This window comes from Rutidosis leptorrhynchoides, chromosome 5, assembly GCF_046630445.1.
Source record: "Rutidosis leptorrhynchoides isolate AG116_Rl617_1_P2 chromosome 5, CSIRO_AGI_Rlap_v1, whole genome shotgun sequence".
Lineage (NCBI taxonomy): Eukaryota > Viridiplantae > Streptophyta > Magnoliopsida > Asterales > Asteraceae > Rutidosis > Rutidosis leptorrhynchoides.
In genome coordinates, this window is record NC_092337.1 from 256,691,113 (window position 1) to 256,710,538 (window position 19,426).

General features: G+C 35.3%; 1 protein-coding gene across 1 annotated transcript; it reads left to right on the forward strand.

Moving 5' to 3' along the window:
* The first annotated feature begins 3,529 nt into the window (after positions 1-3,529).
* LOC139849359 (uncharacterized) lies at positions 3,530-4,157 on the forward strand. The gene is made up of 2 exons (XM_071839018.1): positions 3,530-3,750; positions 3,911-4,157. The coding sequence occupies exons 1-2, from the start codon at positions 3,530-3,532 to the stop codon at positions 4,155-4,157; spliced, it is 468 nt and encodes a 155-aa protein (XP_071695119.1).
* Positions 4,158-19,426: the final 15,269 nt, after the last annotated feature.

The window sequence follows — 19,426 nt, forward strand, 5'->3', positions numbered from 1 at the left end:
GAGAACCGTGATGAGCATCGAGCACCAAGAACCTCACCGGAGCACTTTTCCACTGATTTTCATATCTGATCAGACCACCTGGGCTACTGGAAAGTTTATTTTCAGTTAGTTCGGTTCGAGTAGATGATTTTCCATTTAGTGCTCATCTTAATACGAGTTACGGTTTAGGAGTTATGGCCCTCCGAGAGTCACTACACCCTATTAACGTTGTGCTGAAATTTCTGACCTACTCGCACTTAAACAGTCACCACGGTCAAACGAAGACGAGCTAGGTTCTGAAAATTTTTAAGCTGTTAGGGGACTCATGTACGAAACCATAGCCACTGACCATGCGTCTTTTCGATTTACGTAGATGTCGTAGCTGCTGACCGAAGTCAGCCTATTGTTTCGATCTCTATTCTTGTCAAACTCACTTAGCTTTTACGATGATGAATGATGATGATGATGATGACACTTAAACTTATTTTATGCACTATTAGAACTTATTAAGACAACCTACTGACCTAGTAACTTTTGATTTAGGTTGACGACATTTCGGACCGACTTACTACTTGCGTACTTTCATTACCGACTTTACCGCTTTTATCACGGTGAGTTATAGCATCCCTTTTTACTACTTTTACTATTTTTGGGACTGAGAATACATGCGCTTTTTACATTTTACATACTAGGCACGAGTACTTAAACTTTGTATGTATGTGGGTTATATAACGGCATAAACATTCCCTTTAGCACGGTAATGTTTAGTCATTGGTTTTTGAACCGGTGAACGCGAATCTTAGATATGGATCCATAGGGTTTGACATCCCCACTCGGGCTAGTCGCGCTAGCATTTAATGGGTGTTTAATACTTTGTGAACATACGCACTCGCCAAGTGTACTTTCAGGGGGTTATAAACGTTAAGTTTAGTTACCGGGTGCCCACGGTTATGCATATACTTTTTATACTGTTTTGATACGCTGTTGCAGCACTGAAATCTCGTAGCCTATCTTACGTTACTATTACAACTTAAACTATAGCTCACCAACATTCGTGTTGACTTTTTAAGCGTGTATTTCTCAGGTGCCTAGAGGTTTATTGCTTCCGCTGTTACACTTGCTGTCATGCTGTTATTGAATTGCTGTTATGGACCTACTGTACTAGTTATCCGCTGCATTGCTAGAGATGTCTCAAATTATGAAACTTATGTTTTGCATTCGTAAACTTACGTTATTTTGGAACAATGGTTTGTAATAAGTCTTACGACATGTTATCTTTGTAAAACGTTATCTTTTTAATGAATGCAAATCGGTTTTCAAACAGCATATAGTGTTTGACCTTGTGATGATCCTGTTGTTGATGATCCGTACATGATGGTTTTGTACGGGGCGTTACAGTTTTTAAAGAAAAATTTTGACGTATTACCTTTTTGTATTGAACAGATGGATGGCAACGGTCAACCACTTCAACCCGAAGATAATCCATTTGGTGGCAATGTTCCCGATAATGGACCACCACCCGTTAATCAAGAACCAAATGTTAATCCAAACGATACACCTATGTGGAATGCATGGTTGATTGCACATACGGTGGTGCCACCGGCTATTACCAAACCACCCATCGGGGCCGAACATTGGAAAGTCGAGAGAAATTTCTTCACCTTGCTAAAAGATGTTCAATTTCACGGTTTAATGCAAGATAATCCTTTTGAGCACCTTCAATCTTTCAACGATATGTGTGATCTTTAGAAGAATAAAGATTTTATTGAGGATGCATACAAGTTAAGGGCATTCCCCTTTTCTCTTCAAGGTGATGCAAAGATTTGGTTAAGAGATTTACCTTCCGACACCATTCGTACTTTTCAACAATTGAGTGATGCTTTCATCAATCATTTCTTTCCACCATCGAAGGCGGAGAGACTTAAAATGGAGATCAATGCTTTTGCTCAAACGGGTGATGAATCATTGTATGACGCTTGGATTCATTTCAAGAAGATGTTAAGAGCATGGCCACCACACGGTTTATCAAAGAGAGAGTACATCAATACTTTTTATCGGGTACAAATGATAAGACAAGACAAATTCTAGATTCCTACGCGGGAGGTGTGTTCATGTACAAGTCGCCAAATGATGCCAAGATTTTACTGGAAGATATTTCAATCCAAACCTATGAATGGAATCCATCACCTAGGGATTACCCAAGAAAGAATATTTCTCAAGTTGAAAGTGACGACGGTCAAGTTACTTTTGAAAGCTTAAATAACCCATTCAATCCTACGGTAAAGAGTTGAAGAAGATACAAAAATCCATTTTTTCTATGTAAGTTGGATGCGAGAGATGCGATGGACCTCACCTTACAAAGAATTGTCCACAAATCAACCAATGCAACCAACTCAACTTGGAAAATATCCCAATGAACTCGGATGCACATGTTAACTATGTGGGTTACCAAAACTATCAAAGAGGAGGTTCATCAAGTCACAACAACAACTCCTACCAAGGCAACCAAGGTTACTTCCAACAAAACTAAAAACAAGTCGCTTTCAACACCCAAACCAATCCACAACCCAGATTCCAAAACCAAAATCGAAACCAAAGTTACAACCAAAACTAAAACCAAAACCGGAGCAACAACTACCAAACACAAAACCAATAATCTTACAAAAACCAAAGTAACCAAAACTACACTCAAGGATATCAACAAAACCAAGGTTATAACCAGTAACAAAATAACCAAGGTTACAATCAAAACCAACTTCAACAATACCAATAAAATGCCAATACTTCTAACTTTAACCAAAACCAACAAAACACTCCACCACCACAACCATCAAGAAACTTAAAAGAGATTGTGTAAAATTATATCAAGAAGGTGGAGAAAAATGAGGCATTTTTTATGAAGGAGAATAAGTTTCTAAAGCAACAACTAAGACATCATCAAGCATCGTTTCAAAACCTAGAAAGCACGGTGGGAAGACTATCAAATCAAGTAGCCGAAAGATCTCAAGGAACATTGCTATCGAATACACAAGTCAATCTCAACAACAATTACAACAATAACCGAAACAATCAAAACCAAAACAAAAACAACAACAACACAAGAAACATCCCTATCGAAAGCACCAATCCCAACCAAAATCATAACCAAGCTATTTCGTCAAATTCCACACCAAAAGACAAAAATTCCTAATATTTCGATTATGCTCAAGTAAACTCACTAGTGACAAACAAAGAGGAAGATCAAACCGATTGTCCTTGTGTATTTACATTCGATGTTGAAGACGAAGGGTTTGATATGGGTAAAGAATTGAGAGCCATTACAATGGAGCTTAGTGTGTTAAAGTTTTCCAATTGGTCCGACATTGCGGAATACACTCTTCGTTGTGTGAAGAACATGATGTGCATGAAGGTTAATGAGCCCTCATGTGAGATAAAGGGAGATGATATCAAGGCGGTTGATTTGAACAAGGTTGGAACCTAGGTAAAAGTGGGAGATGATTTGAAGGAAAATGAGAACAAGATCGAGGTTGAGATTCATGCTACACCAAATATGAGGAGATATGAGCACCGATTTCCGTATCCTCAATCCTTGCTTGCTAAACATCCAAAGGATGCGGTTAGTAAGTCTATCCAAGCCGAAAATGAGAATATTTGCATTAATCTACCCTTGGTGGAAGTGCTCGAGAATATGACCAACTATGGGAAATTCTTGAAGACACTTATGGCCAAGAAAGGGGAATGTGAACTAGCATCCACCGCTTTCCTAAAGAGGTAGTGTGATGGGAATTTTAAAAAATGTAATTTACTACCCAAATTGGGAGATCCTGGGCCGTTCATAATCCCATTTCATATAAACGGGTCAGAAATGCTAACTTTATTAGCCGACTCGGGGGGCGAGCATAAACTTCATGCCCTATTATTTATTTACTAGGTTAGGTCTAGGTGATCTTGTACCCACCAAGACGAGAGTCAAATTGATTGACCAATCTATTAGTCAAAGTGTGGGGATCGCCGAGGATTTCATTGTCAAGGTGGGAGAAATGGAATTCTCGGCCGATTTTGTTATCGTTGATTTAAAGGAAGACCCGGTTGTGCCCCTTGTATTAGGTAGACCTTTCTTAGCAACCGCGGGATCCTTATTTGACCTAAGGGCCGGGAAATTAACCTTAATAAACTAAGGCAAAAGCATGAGCTTCCAAATCAAATACACTATGTTGCCACCAATGCCCAAAACCACAACAAACATGGTTGCTAGTGTGCAAGGATCTATAAACACAACTCAAGTTGGTTCACCAACTAAATGTGGGGGTGATTTAATGGCAATAAACCTAAGTGAACCTAAAGATGAAGTCGATGTCATTGACAAATCGATGAGAATGTTATATGGGCGGGTTCGTCGAGCTACATCCAAGAAGGATGAGCACTTGAGAAACTTTTTAGTGTCAAATTTGTCTATACGAGAGAGGAGTAAGCTAAAAGAATTAATCATGGGACCAAAATGATGGATGATTGGTTATTGTCGATGATTAGGGATGATTCTCATGGTGGTGTGTAACATCCCAACCCGTATTAAACCGGCTCATAAAATTTTTTCCTTTTAATATACGTTAAATAATACTTTAGGTCCCATTACACATTTACCAAAACATATTTGTTACCAAAGTAAGTTCAACGAATTTAAAGCATACATTAATAATTTAAACTTCTCAATACAATAATACGTAGTTAAATCATAAACCGGTTATAATCATTATGACCCGACTAGTTACGTTTACACAAAACCGAGCATGGTGATTTGGGACTACGCTACCCAAATCCTAATCGAGTACAAAAGCAAGATCTTCTAAGAAACCTAGCCAAGATCTCTAATCCCCAAGCTCACCCGAGCCGCCAAGCATGCGAACCTATAAAAATATCAACAACAAGAGGGTAAGCTAACGCTTAGTGAGTGGAAATATACTACATACATATATATGCATAAAATGGACATGCCACAAAATATCAAATACCGCATACTGGAGATCCAAGCATAAAGGCAAGCTAATACTAAGCATACCGTACGATCACTAAGCAACGAGCTAACAGTGTCAACAATAAGGTAAGTTCACCAACGACGATGTGAACAACGCCATTAAGCTACACCTAGAGGGTTAGCTACATCACAACAATACGACAATATATATATATATATATATATATATATATATATATATATATATATATATATATATATATATATATATATATATATATATATATATATATATATATATATATATATATATATATATATATATAACAATAATACGACAAACATCGATGTTCACAACATCCAAAAGTATTCAAGATCTCAAGGCTAGCTCTACGAATGGTATCGTCAACATCGAACTTAAATCCCATTCGTCCCAATTAACGTGGTATCGTCAACATCGAACTTAAAACCCACGTATGAGGTATCGTCAACATCGAACTTAAAACCCCCATCGAATGAATTAATGTGGTATCGTCAACATCGAACTTAAAACCCGCATATGAGGTATCGTCAACATCGAACTTTAACCCATACCCCACAAATAAATAACTCATATACATACGTATATAATTATTCTACTCACAAGCCCATGTGATAATGTACACACGAAGTGTGCACCTCGCCAAAGGTGGTCAACAAAAATGCACAACCGTGCCAATTGGATATGTACCCAAGTTCATCAAATCCACCTATATGTGAAGTGAGCTCTATAACCGAGAACCACTTCACCCGACCCGCACCCATCCTACACATACATATGCATATAGGATATTAACACTCACCTTGTCGCCTTGAAGAATGCTTCCAAGTAATCCGCAACTTGTCAATGGAAAGTACCTATTCCATTATCACAAATTCAACAACACACATAGATTGGATTTACAACCCAATTTGACACTTAGTGCAAATTCGACCCAAATGCACCTCCAAGTACAAACCGCTCCCAAACTAACCAATAATCACTAAAACAAGTGATAATGGTCCTAATATGCCAATTAAACCCGAACACAAGTGTTAAACAATTATCGTTCTCAAAATCGCCCATAAACCCTAATTTTGACCCATAAGGTCAAAATCTCACCATTTACAAGTTTTGACACCAAAACATGTTTAACTCGGTTTTATACTTCAACTTAATCAATTTTAAGTTTACAAACCTCATCGAATCGACATTCGGGTCATAATCCTCAACAAACCCTAATTTTGACTCTAGTCAAAATTAGTCAACCACGAAAACCCTAAAAGTCTCCAAAACACCAATAATCACTAATGCTAGTGATTGTACACCATTTACAAGTCTTAAACATGGTTAAATCATTAACCAACCTAAAACCCGCCTTTAACACTTACAAACCCGAATCTTGGTGTTAATCTCCAATTAACAACTAAATAGGTTCCATCTATGAATCATACAATCAAAAGCCCCAAATTTGAATGATGAACACGAAAATGAAATTTGGAGTTAGAGCTTACCACTAGTATCACCGTGTAGCTAAGAACGAGGAGAACAAACTTGTCAACTACGCCAAAGATCAAATCCCGTTTCTTCCTTTCCAAAAATCCGTTTGAATCCAATTGGGTGTTTGAGTTTTTGAGAGGAAAATGAAATGAAAAGGGAAAAGAAATTAGGAAATGAAAGGAGTGGATGAGATTTAAGATCTCAATCTGGTTCAAATGGGAAAAGACCAAAATGCCCCTCACTTTACTTAAATATTGCGAAAATAGGAACCAGTTCGCCCACATTGCCGCGCCGCGACCCTAAATGTCGCGCCGCGACATTTGCCTAGGTCTGGGATCATTTTTTGTTGGACTTCTGATCTGATTTCCAGTTAATTGCCGCGCCGCGGCCTCATTTGTCGCGCCGCGACACACAGCGTGATCTGAGTCATTTTCTTGCATACAAGACCTCAACACCCGAACATGTCCCGAACCCTTCATACGACTATCGTACATACACAATTCACCTATAAATCATATACGGGGAAAACGGGGTGTTACAACTCTCCCCCACTTAGATTCGATCACGTCCTCGTGATCCTCGTCACTTAACCAAACGGACCACACTTCACGGTCCTCAAACATAAGTCCCAACCGACTTTCCTAAGCAATTCTTCCCACTGAATTGCCGTTAACAACTAAATCGTCACCCGCGATTTATCAAATCCACAATCCGAGCACTAAAACCATGCTCATTCCCTAACATCGGGAAAACTCAACCAATCTCGTACCGAGATATCAACCCCTTAGCGTACCCTTACTGAGTACAACGCTAAAAGCAACCAAGTCTCAACCTAAGGTCAACAATCCGAGACGATGAAGACCGAACCAAACGAATCCTGACGGATAACACCAATCACTAAACATCCCTTGTAGTGCGCAATACGACCAATACGCAACTACCATAACATCATAATCCAACGGCTAAAACCGATAGCGCCCAAAACGACTATGGAAACGCAAATCTCAAGGTGTACAAAATCGACTATTGTCACACCCGTAACAACACGTGAGCGAAGCACGGCTATCGCCTCACTATGTGACAACCCGGAAATTTTCAACCAAATTTAAACTTTAATCTTTATATGTTTCCGACACGATAAGCAATATTTGTTAAGTTAAATTGCAAGAATTTTAAACTATGTTCATACATTCATTCAACCTCGACCAAGTTCCAACGATTCACGAACCATTGAACGAATATGATTATATATGTATATGTGTATATATATTATAACTTGAAATGTAAACAAAATATTAGATTAAATACTTTATATGATTGTATTTGTTTCAAAATGTTTATCAATGGAATTAGAAGATAAGATCAAATGATTGAATTATCAGATATATTGAATTATGATTTCAAGTCTCTGTTGAAAGGCCCACGTTGATTTGAGAAATCTTTCCATTTTAACAATATTCGGAAAATGGTAAAGTGATTTATAAATAAGAACAAATTGTCAATCATTGAGAACTAGACAAAGGATAGTGGAAGATTGAATCTCATAAAGACTCGATTGATCTATTTAGTTTCAAACGTACAAAAACGTTTTCAGTTTAAAAAAAAAACTTTATTATTAAAACGTAATAACTTTTATAAATATCTAGAACTATTTTTGACAACTCATTACTTAACTAGTATGATAAAGATAACGATATTTATATTTTATTTTATTAAATATATATAACGATTTAAATTACTATTATATATATTTATACGCGTATTATACGTACATAGTTTTATACTTTTACTATACTTAAACTTTACCTTTACTTTATTTTTACTTTACTTTAATTTTAATAATTCACTTTAATAATTCATACTTTAATAATTCACTTTAATAATTCATACTTTAATAATTCACTTTAATAATTCATACTTTAATAATTCACTTTAATAATTCAAAAATCTATTATAAATAGAATTCAATAGGTTTCATTATTTCATAGAAACTTGAAAATATTTTTCTCTAAACTCTCTCAATCGATTTACATATATATATTTACTCCATATTATTTCAAGATATTATTAGTATACATAAAATATTACGACGGAGTGCTGTCCGAGTGATTTCAAAATTGTTTTTCGAGTAGGATAGGATTAAGGAAATTATGGGTTATAGCTATGGAGGTGATTGAGTATGGTTCATGGGTATGCTCGTGAGGTCAATATAGTGTTTATCATTTCCGTTGCGTCTACGTACCTTTCCTGCAATATTGAATCTCAATATTGATACGTGAGTACTCATAATTTAACTTTTACATACTAATAGTGTATCCCTGACTAGTGCTCGAGTATTTAGGATTATGCATGCTTGTACTTTTGATATTGCCCTTAGACAGGTTAGGTTGAATATTGAATTAGTTACACTTGCGGTTGAGATAAGGTATAAGATATGCATGTCATTGGAAAGCTAGCGAAAAATTAAGAACTTTTCCTTTAGATATCGAATGGTTTCGATGAACGGATTAGAAGTTATAATCAATTGAATTTTCGATATTTTTATTAAAAATGATTATTATTATCGTCGTTTTTATCATCGTTCTAGTTTTATCTTATTATTATCATTATTATTATCTTTATCAATAAAAGGGATTTATCATTAAAAATTGTTATTTTTTTTATTATTACTATCGTTATTATCGTTAAAGTTATAATTAGTATTATTATTATTATCCAATTATTATTATTATTATTATTATTATTAGTATTAGTATTATTATTATCATTATTAATATATATATCATTATTTAAAAATGGTTATTGTTATTGTTATTATTATTATTACTATATTATCATTAAGATAATTATTAGTATTATCGTTAATAATGTTATAGTAACTATCATTATTAATATTAGTGTAATTAAAACAAATATTTGTAACACCTAATTATTTTGATTACTATTATTATCATTATTATGAACACGATATAAAAGACGATTAAAAGCTATTAAACGAAACGATTAGGAAATAATGAGTAAGAGTATCATGATGAAATTAAAATATTATAAGATATTGATTTAGATAAAATTATCGTTCTTATTATTTTTATCATTACTATTATTATTAAAAGTATCGTTACTATTAAAACTATCATTTTAACAAAAATTATCATTTTAATAGAAATGTCATTGTTACTATAAAATATCATAATTATTATTATTTTAAATAGAATTATTATTTTAAAGATAATATTAAAAATTATCGTAAATATTAAAGTTATCATAATTAGAATTATCGTTTTGTCATAATGTCATCTTAGTAATTACAAATATTGATATTTTTATAATAATAATAATTATTACAAAATAATACAACTTTTACTTACTATCATTATAGATATTATTTTATCAAATAAATATGTGATACAAACATATTTTACTACGTGTAATAACTTACTTTAATAATACCTATCATATTATCTTTATGATATTAAATGAACCCTATAAATTTTATTACTTAATATATATAAAAGTATATTTTATTATATAAATTTAATATAAAAATTTTATTTATTAATAAATAAATTATATTATTTACTCTAATAAATCTTTTAAAAATATTTAAAAATATAAAACGACGATATTTAAACTATATATTAATCATGTATAGATTTTTGAAAATTATTTTGAGTCAAATTTACTTTTGTTGACTTTTGCATATTAGTCTCGAGCATTAGGATTGTGGTACACTATGACTTGGCCTAATTTGTTAGACAAATATTGACCAACACATAATTATATATAATTAATTTAGGTTCGTGAATCCGAGGCCAACCTTGCACTTGTTCAATGACGTTATATGTATTTTTACTATGAAATACAGTATGGTGAGTTTCATTTGCCTTTTTACCCTTTATATTTTTGGGACTGAGAATACATGCGCTTTTATAAATGTTTGACGAAATAGACACAAGTAATTGAAACTACATTCTATGGTTGAATTATCGAAATCGAATATGCCCCTTTTTATTAAAGTCTGGTAATCTAAGAATTAGGGAACAGACACCCTAATTGACGCGAATCCTAAAGATAGATCTATTGGGCCTAACAAACCCCATCCAAAGTACCGGATGCTTTAGTACTTCGAAATTTATATCATGTCCGAAGGAGGATCCCGGAATGATAGGGGATATTCTTATATGTATCTAGTTAATGTCGGTTACCAGGTGTTCACCATATGAATGATTATTTTTGTCTCTATGCATGGGACGTATAATTATGAGAACTGGAAATGAAATTTTTGTGGTCTATTAAAATGATGGAAATAAATGATTATGATAAACTAATGACCTCACCAACCTTTTGGTTGACACTTTAAAGCATGTTTATTCTCAGGTGTTAAAGAAATCTTTCGCTGTGCATTTGCTCATTTTAAAGATATTACTTGGAGTCTTTCATAGCATATTTCGAAGAACGTTGCATTCGAGTCATTGAGTTCATCAAAGATTATTATTAAATCAATTTATAGTTGGATAGTGGATATTATGAAATGGTATTCATGCCTGTCAATTTTCGATGTAAAGAAAGTTTGTCTTTTAAAAACGAATGTAATGTTTGTAAAATGTATCATATAGAGGTCAAATACCTCGCAATGTAATCAACTATTGTGAATCGTTTATAATGTATATGAACGGGTCCTTTCACACTAATCATACAACATGGTCCTCATGACCCCACCATCGGCGTATAAAACAACCGATAGTTCCCACAACATGGTCCTTACGACCCCACCATTGGTGTATCAAACAACCAATAGATCACACGACATGGTCCTTACGACCCCACCATTGGTGTATAAAACAACCAATAGATCAAACATCATTTTCCTTACGACCCCACCATTGGTGTATAAAACAACTGACAGATCACACAACCCGAAGGCTGGCCGAAAACACACGCGCCTTAGTGAATCCGAACTACACGCGACTCACTACCTTCACCACAACAACAATCGGGATTGGCCGAACTACACGCGCCTTAGTGAATCCGAACTACACGAGAGTCAGTATCCCGGGGGAATGACCGAACTACATGAGTCATTAGTGAATCCGAACTACACGCGACTCACTTCTATAATAAGATGACCGAAACCACACGCGTCATCGTGAATCTGAAACCACACGCGATCCACTACCATGATGAAGTCAGCGGACCCGAAGATCATGCTTCACCAATCTCAACACCGGATGACGTCAGCAGACCCCGTCAACGGTCATGCTTCACCGATATAACACCTCGCTCATGATGAAGTCAGCGGACCCCGAAGGTCATGCTCCACCAATCGCATACTCCCATGATGAAGTCAGCGGACCCTAAAGGTCATGCTTCATCAATCACCAATACCATGATGAAGTCAGCGGACTCCGAAAGTCATGCTTCATCAATCAACGCCCTTTTGGCCTCGAACGACGACTAGCATAACATCGCGCTCTGCTACGCCATAGTGAATCCTAACGGATACCACTAACCATTCACACACTCGAGCAAGAACCACCTATATCAAACATAGGCATAAAACAATAATTCTCTAAAAGAGAATCTGACACACACCTCCCTTAACCGAAGGATTTCACCTTGCTCACCAAACACGTCCATTATCTCTTAACGAGATTTACCACATTACCACCTCGGTGATAATTCAAATCCAAACCATAAGTATAATTTATCCGAAATTGTAATCTACCACAAATCGACCAAAACCAGGTCTCAACAACATTTTCCGGATCTACCAAAAGCATCATCCGAAATCTCGCACTAAAACTTCCTCGTGAGGGAGTGTAACTCCCCCACTTGGAACTACATCCCATATCCACAACTCGTACAACCGTACAATGCTACCAAATGTAGACTTTACAAACGATTGGGCTCACACGACCCATCACCATATCTTGCTCCAGTCTTGAGCACACGAAGGATTTCAATCAATCCTTAAACACTTCGAACAAAAAGTGTTTCACGATTACACAAACCACACCCTCGCAATCATTCAATTACTCTAGTTTGTCAATTTCCACCTAGTCACTCATGTACCTAAGGGTTTCACTCCGGTACCCTAAGTACAATGTAACCACAACACAATCGAAGTAGAACACCACGCTAGTAGGTATAAAAGAGGCACCTAATGTCGCGTCTTATATACTCCATTACCAACATTGAAATGTCCCATTCTTATTGATTAAAAACGTTCCATATTAATTGATTTCGTTGCGAGGTTTTGACCTCTATATGAGACGTTTTTCAAAGACTGCATTCATTTTAAAACAAACCATAACCTTTATTTCATCAATAAAGGTTTAAAAAGCTTTACGTAGATTATCAAATAATGATAATCTAAAATATCCTGTTTACACACCACCATTACATAATGGTTTACAATACAAATATGTTACAACAAAATAAGTTTCTTGAATGCAGTTTTTACACAATATCATACAAGCATGGACTCCAAATCTTGTCCTTATTTTAGTATGCAACAGCGGAAGCTCTTAATAATCACCTGAGAATAAACATGCTTAAAACGTCAACAAAAATGTTGGTGAGTTATAGGTTTAACCTATATATATCAAATCATAATAATAGACCACAAGATTTCATATTTCAATACACATCCCATACATAGAGATAAAAATCATTCATATGGTGAACACCTGGTAACCGACATTAACAAGATGCATATATAAGAATATCCCCATCATTCCGGGACACCCTTCGGATATGATATAAATTTCGAAGTACTAAAACATCCGGTACTTTGGATGGGGCTTGTTGGGCCCGATAGATCTATCTTTAGGATTCGCGTCAATTAGGGTGTCTGTTCCCTAATTCTTAGATTACCAGACTTAATAAAAAGGGGCATATTCGATTTCGATAATTCAACCATAGAATGTAGTTTCACGTACTTGTGTCTATTTCGTAAATCATTTATAAAACCTGCATGTATTCTCATCCCAAAAATATTAGATTTTAAAAGTGGGACTATAACTCACTTTCACAGATTTTTTTTTTACTTCGTCGGGAAGTAAGACTTGGCCACTGGTTTATTCACGAACCTATAACAATATATACATATATATCAAAGTATGTTCAAAATATATTTACAACACTTTTAATATATTTTGATGTTTTACGTTTATTAAATCAGCTGTCCTCGTTAGTAACCTACAACTAGTTGTCCACAGTTAGATGTACAGAAATAAATCGATAAATATTATCTTGAATCAATCCACGACCCAGTGTATACGTATCTCAGTATTGATCACAACTCAAACTATATATATTTTGGAATCAACCTCAACCCTGTATAGCTAACTCCAACATTCACATATAGAGTGTCTATGGTTGTTCCGAAATATATATAGATGTGTCGACATGATAGGTCGAAACATTGTATACGTGTCTATGGTATCTCAAGATTACATAATATACAATACAAGTTGATTAAGTTATGGTTGGAATAGATTTGTTACCAATTTTCACGTAGCTAAAATGAGAAAAATTATCCAATCTTGTTTTACCCATAAATTCTTCATTTTAAATCCGTTTTGAGTGAATCAAATTGCTATGGTTTCATATTGAACTCTATTTTATGAATATAAACAGAAAAAGTATAGGTTTATAGTCGGAAAAATAAGTTACAAGTCATTTTTGTAAAGGTAGTCATTTAAGTAGAAAGAACGACGTCTAGATGACCATTTTAGAAAACATACTTCCACTTTGAGTTTAACCATAATTTTTGGATATAGTTTCATGTTCATAATAAAAATCATTTTCTCAGAATAACAACTTTTAAATCAAAGTTTATCATAGTTTTTAATTAACTAACCCAAAATAGCCCGCGGTGTTACTACGGCGGCGTAAATTCAGTTTTACGGTGTTTTTCGTGTTTCCAGGTTTTAAATCATTAAGTTAGCATATCATATAGATATAGAACATGTGTTTAGTTGATTTTAAAAGTCAAGTTAGAAGGATTAACTTTTGTTTGCGAACAAGTTTAGAATTAACTAAACTATGTTCTAGTGATTATAAGTTTAAACCTTCGAATAAGATAGCTTTATATGTATGAATCGAATGATGTTATGAACATCATTACTACCTTAAGTTCCTTGGATAAACCTACTGGAAAGGAGAAAAATGGATCTAGCTTCAATGGATCCTTGGATGGCTCGAAGTTCTTGAAGCAGAATCATGACACGAAAACAAGTTCAAGTAAGATCATCACTTGAAATAAGATTGTTATAGTTATAGAAATTGAACCAAAGTTTGAATATGATTATTACCTTGTATTAGAATGATAACCTACTGTAAGAAACAAATATTTCTTGAGTTTGGATGATCACCTTACAAGATTGGAAGTGAGCTAGCAAACTTGAAAGTATTCTTGATTTTATGAAACTAGAACTTTTGAAATTTATGAAGAACACTTAGAACTTGAAGATAGAACTTGAGAGAGATCAATTAGATGAATAAAATTGAAGAATGAAAGTGTTTGTAGGTGTTTTTGGTCGTTGGTGTATGGATTAGATATAAAGGATATGTAATTTTGTTTTCATGTAAATAAGTCATGAATGATTACTCATATTTTTGTAATTTTATGAGATATTTCATGCTAGTTGCCAAATGATGGTTCCCACATGTGTTAGGTGACTCACATGGGCTGCTAAGAGCTGATAATTGGAGTGTATATACCAATAGTACATACATCTAAAAGCTGTGTATTGTACGAGTACGAATACGGGTGCATACGAGTAGAATTGTTGATGAAACTGAACGAGGATGTAATTGTAAGCATTTTTGTTAAGTAGAAGTATTTTGATAAGTGTCTTGAAGTCTTTCAAAAGTGTATGAATACATATTAAAACACTACATGTATATACATTTTAACTGAGTCGTTAAGTCATCGTTAGTCGTTACATGTAAATGTTGTTTTGAAACCTTTAGGTTAACGATCTTGTTAAATGTAGTTAACCCAATGTTTATAATATCAAAAGAGATTTTAAATTATTATATTATCATGATATTATGATGTACGAATATCTCTTAATATGATATATATACATTAAATGTCGTTACAACGATAATCGTTACATATATGTCTCGTTTCAAAATCATTAAGTTAGTAGTCTTGTTTTTACATATGTAGTTCATTGTTAATATAATTAATGATATGTTTACTTATCATAATATCATGTTAACTATATATATAACCATATATATGTCATCATATAGTTTTTACAAGTTTTAACGTTCGTGAATCACCGGTCAACTTGGGTGGTCAATTGTCTATATGAAACCTATTTCAATTAATCAAGTCTTAACAAGTTTGATTGCTTAACATGTTGGAAACATTTAATCATGTAAATATCAATCTCAATTAATATATATAAACATGGAAAAGTTCGGGTCACTACAGTACCTACCCGTTAAATAAATTTCGTCCCGAAATTTTAAGCTGTTGAAGGTGTTGACGAATCTTCTGGAAATAGATGCGGGTATTTCTTCTTCATCTGATCTTCACGCTCCCAGGTGAACTCGGGTCCTCTACGAGCATTCCATCGAACCTTAACAATTGGTATCTTGTTTTGCTTAAGTCTTTTAACCTCAAGATCCATTATTTCGACGGGTTCTTCGATGAATTGGAGTTTTTCGTTGATTTGGATTTCATCTAACGGAATAGTGAGATCTTCTTTAGCAAAACATTTCTTCAAATTCGAGACGTGGAAAGTGTTATGTACAGCTGCGAGTTGTTGAGGTAACTCAAGTCGGTAAGCTACTGGTCCGACACGATCAATAATCTTGAATGGTCCAATATACCTTGGATTTAATTTTCCTCGTTTACCAAATCGAACAACGCCTTTCCAAGGTGCAACTTTAAGCATGACCATCTCTCCAATTTCAAATTCTATATCTTTTCTTTTAATGTCAGCGTAGCTCTTTTGTCGACTTTGGGCGGTTTTCAACCGTTGTTGAATTTGGATGATCTTCTCGGTAGTTTCTTGTATAATCTCCGGACCCGTAATCTGTCTATCCCCCACTTCACTCCAACAAATCGGAGACCTGCACTTTCTACCATACAGTGCTTCAAACGGCGCCATCTCAATGCTTGAATGGTAGCTGTTGTTGTAGGAAAATTCTGCTAACGGTAGATGTCGATCCCAATTGTTTCCGAAATCAATAACACATGCTCGTAGCATGTCTTCAAGCGTTTGTATCGTCCTTTCGCTCTGCCCATCAGTTTGTGGATGATAGGCAGTACTCATGTCTAGACGAGTTCCTAATGCTTGTTGTAATGTCTGCCAGAATCTTGAAATAAATCCGCCATCCCTATCAGAGATAATAGAGATTGGTATTCCATGTCTGGAGACTACTTCCTTCAAATACAGTCGTGCTAACTTCTCCATCTTGTCATCTTCTCTTATTGGTAGGAAGTGTGCTGATTTGGTGAGACGATCAACTATTACCCAAATAGTATCAAAACCACTTGCAGTCCTTGGCAATTTAGTGATGAAATCCATGGTAATGTTTTCCCATTTCCATTCCGGGATTTCGGGTTGTTGAAGTAGACCTGATGGTTTCTGATGCTCAGCTTTGACCTTAGAACACGTCAAACATTCTCCTACGTATTTAGCAACATCAGCTTTCATACCCGGCCACCAAAAATGTTTCTTGAGATCCTTGTACATCTTCCCCGTTCCAGGATGTATTGAGTATCTGGTTTTATGAGCTTCTCTAAGTACCATTTCTCTCATATCTCCAAATTTTGGTACCCAAATCCTTTCAGCCCTATACCGGGTTCCGTCTTCCCGAATATTAAGATGCTTCTCCGATCCCTTGGGTATTTCATCCTTTAAATTTCCCTCTTTTAAAACTCCTTGTTGCGCCTCCTTTATTTGAGTAGTAAGGTTATTATGAATCATTATATTCATAGATTTTACTCGAATGGGTTCTCTGTCCTTCCTACTCAAGGCATCGGCTACCACATTTGCCTTCCCCGGGTGGTAACGAATCTCAAAGTCGTAATCATTCAATAATTCAATCCACCTACGCTGCCTCATATTTAGTTGTTTCTGATTAAATATGTGTTGAAGACTTTTGTGGTCGGTATATATAATACTTTTGACCCCATATAAGTAGTGCCTCCAAGTCTTTAATGCAAAAACAACCGCTCCTAATTCCAAATCATGCGTCGTATAATTTTGTTCGTGAATCTTCAATTGTCTAGACGCATAAGCAATCACCTTCGTTCGTTGCATTAATACACAACCGAGACCTTGCTTTGATGCGTCACAATAAATCACAAAATCATCATTCCCTTCAGGTAATGACAATATAGGTGCCGTAGTTAGCTTTTTCTTCAATAACTGAAACGCTTTCTCTTGTTCATCATTCCATTCAAATTTCTTCCCTTTATGCGTTAATGCAGTCAAGGGTTTTGCTATTCTGGAAAAGTCTTGGATGAACCTTCTGTAGTAACCAGCTAGTCCTACAAACTGGCGTATGTGTTTCGGAGTTTTCGGGGTTTCCCACTTTTCAACAGTTTCTATCTTTGCCGGATCCACCTTAATACCTTCTTTGTTCACTATGTGATTGAGGAAATGAACTTCTTCCAACCAAAATGCACACTTTGAAAACTTAGCGTACAATTCTTCCTTCCTCAATACTTCTAACACCTTTCTCAAATGTTCACCGTGTTCTTGGTCATTCTTTGAGTAAATAAGTATGTCATCAATGAAAACAATGACAAACTTGTCAAGGTATGGTCCACACACTCGGTTCATAAGGTCCATGAACACAGCTGGTGCATTAGTTAAACCAAACGGCATGACCATAAACTCGTAATGACCGTAACGTGTTCTAAAAGCAGTCTTTGTAATATCATCTTCTTTCACCCGCATTTGATGATACCCGGAACGTAAGTCAATCTTTGAATAAACAGACGAGCCTTGTAGTTGATCAAATAAGTCGTCGATTCTCGGTAGTGGGTAGCGGTTCTTGATGGTAAGTTTGTTCAACTCTCGGTAGTCGATACACAACCTGAATGTACCATCTTTCTTCTTGACAAACAAAACAGGAGCTCCCCACGGTGATGTGCTTGGTCGAATGAAACCATGCTCTAAAAGTTCTTGTAATTGGCTTTGCAATTCTTTCATCTCGCTGGGTGCGAGTCTGTAAGGAGCACGAGCTATTGGTGCAGCTCCTGGTACAAGATCTATTTGAAATTCAACGGATCGATGTGGGGGTAATCCCGGTAATTCTTTCGGAAATACATCGGGAAATTCTTTTGCGACGGGAACATCATTGATGCTCTTTTCTTCAGTTTGTACTTTCTCGACGTGTGCTAGAACAGCATAGCAACCTTTTCTTATTAGTTTTTGTGCCTTCAAATTACTAATAAGATGTAGCTTCGTGTTGCCCTTTTCTCCGTACACCATTAAGGGTTTTCCTTTTTCTCGTATAATGCGAATTGCATTTTTGTAACAAACGATCTCTGCTTTCACTTCTTTCAACCAGTCCATACCGATTATCACATCAAAACTCCCTAACTCTACTGGTATCAAATCAATCTTAAATGTTTCGCTAACCAGTTTAATTTCTCGATTCCGACATATATTATCTGCTGAAATTAATTTACCATTTGCTAATTCGAGTAAAAATTTACTATCCAAAGGCGTCAATGGACAACTTAATTTAGCACAAAAATCTCTACTCATATAGCTTCTATCCGCACCCGAATCAAATAAAACGTAAGCAGATTTATTGTCAATAAGAAACGTACCCGTAACAAGCTCCGGGTCTTCCTGTGCCTCTGCCGCATTAATATTGAAAACTCTTCTGCGGCCTTGTCCATTCGTGTTCTCCTGGTTCGGGCAATTTCTAATAATGTGGCCCGGTTTTCCACATTTATAACAAACTACATT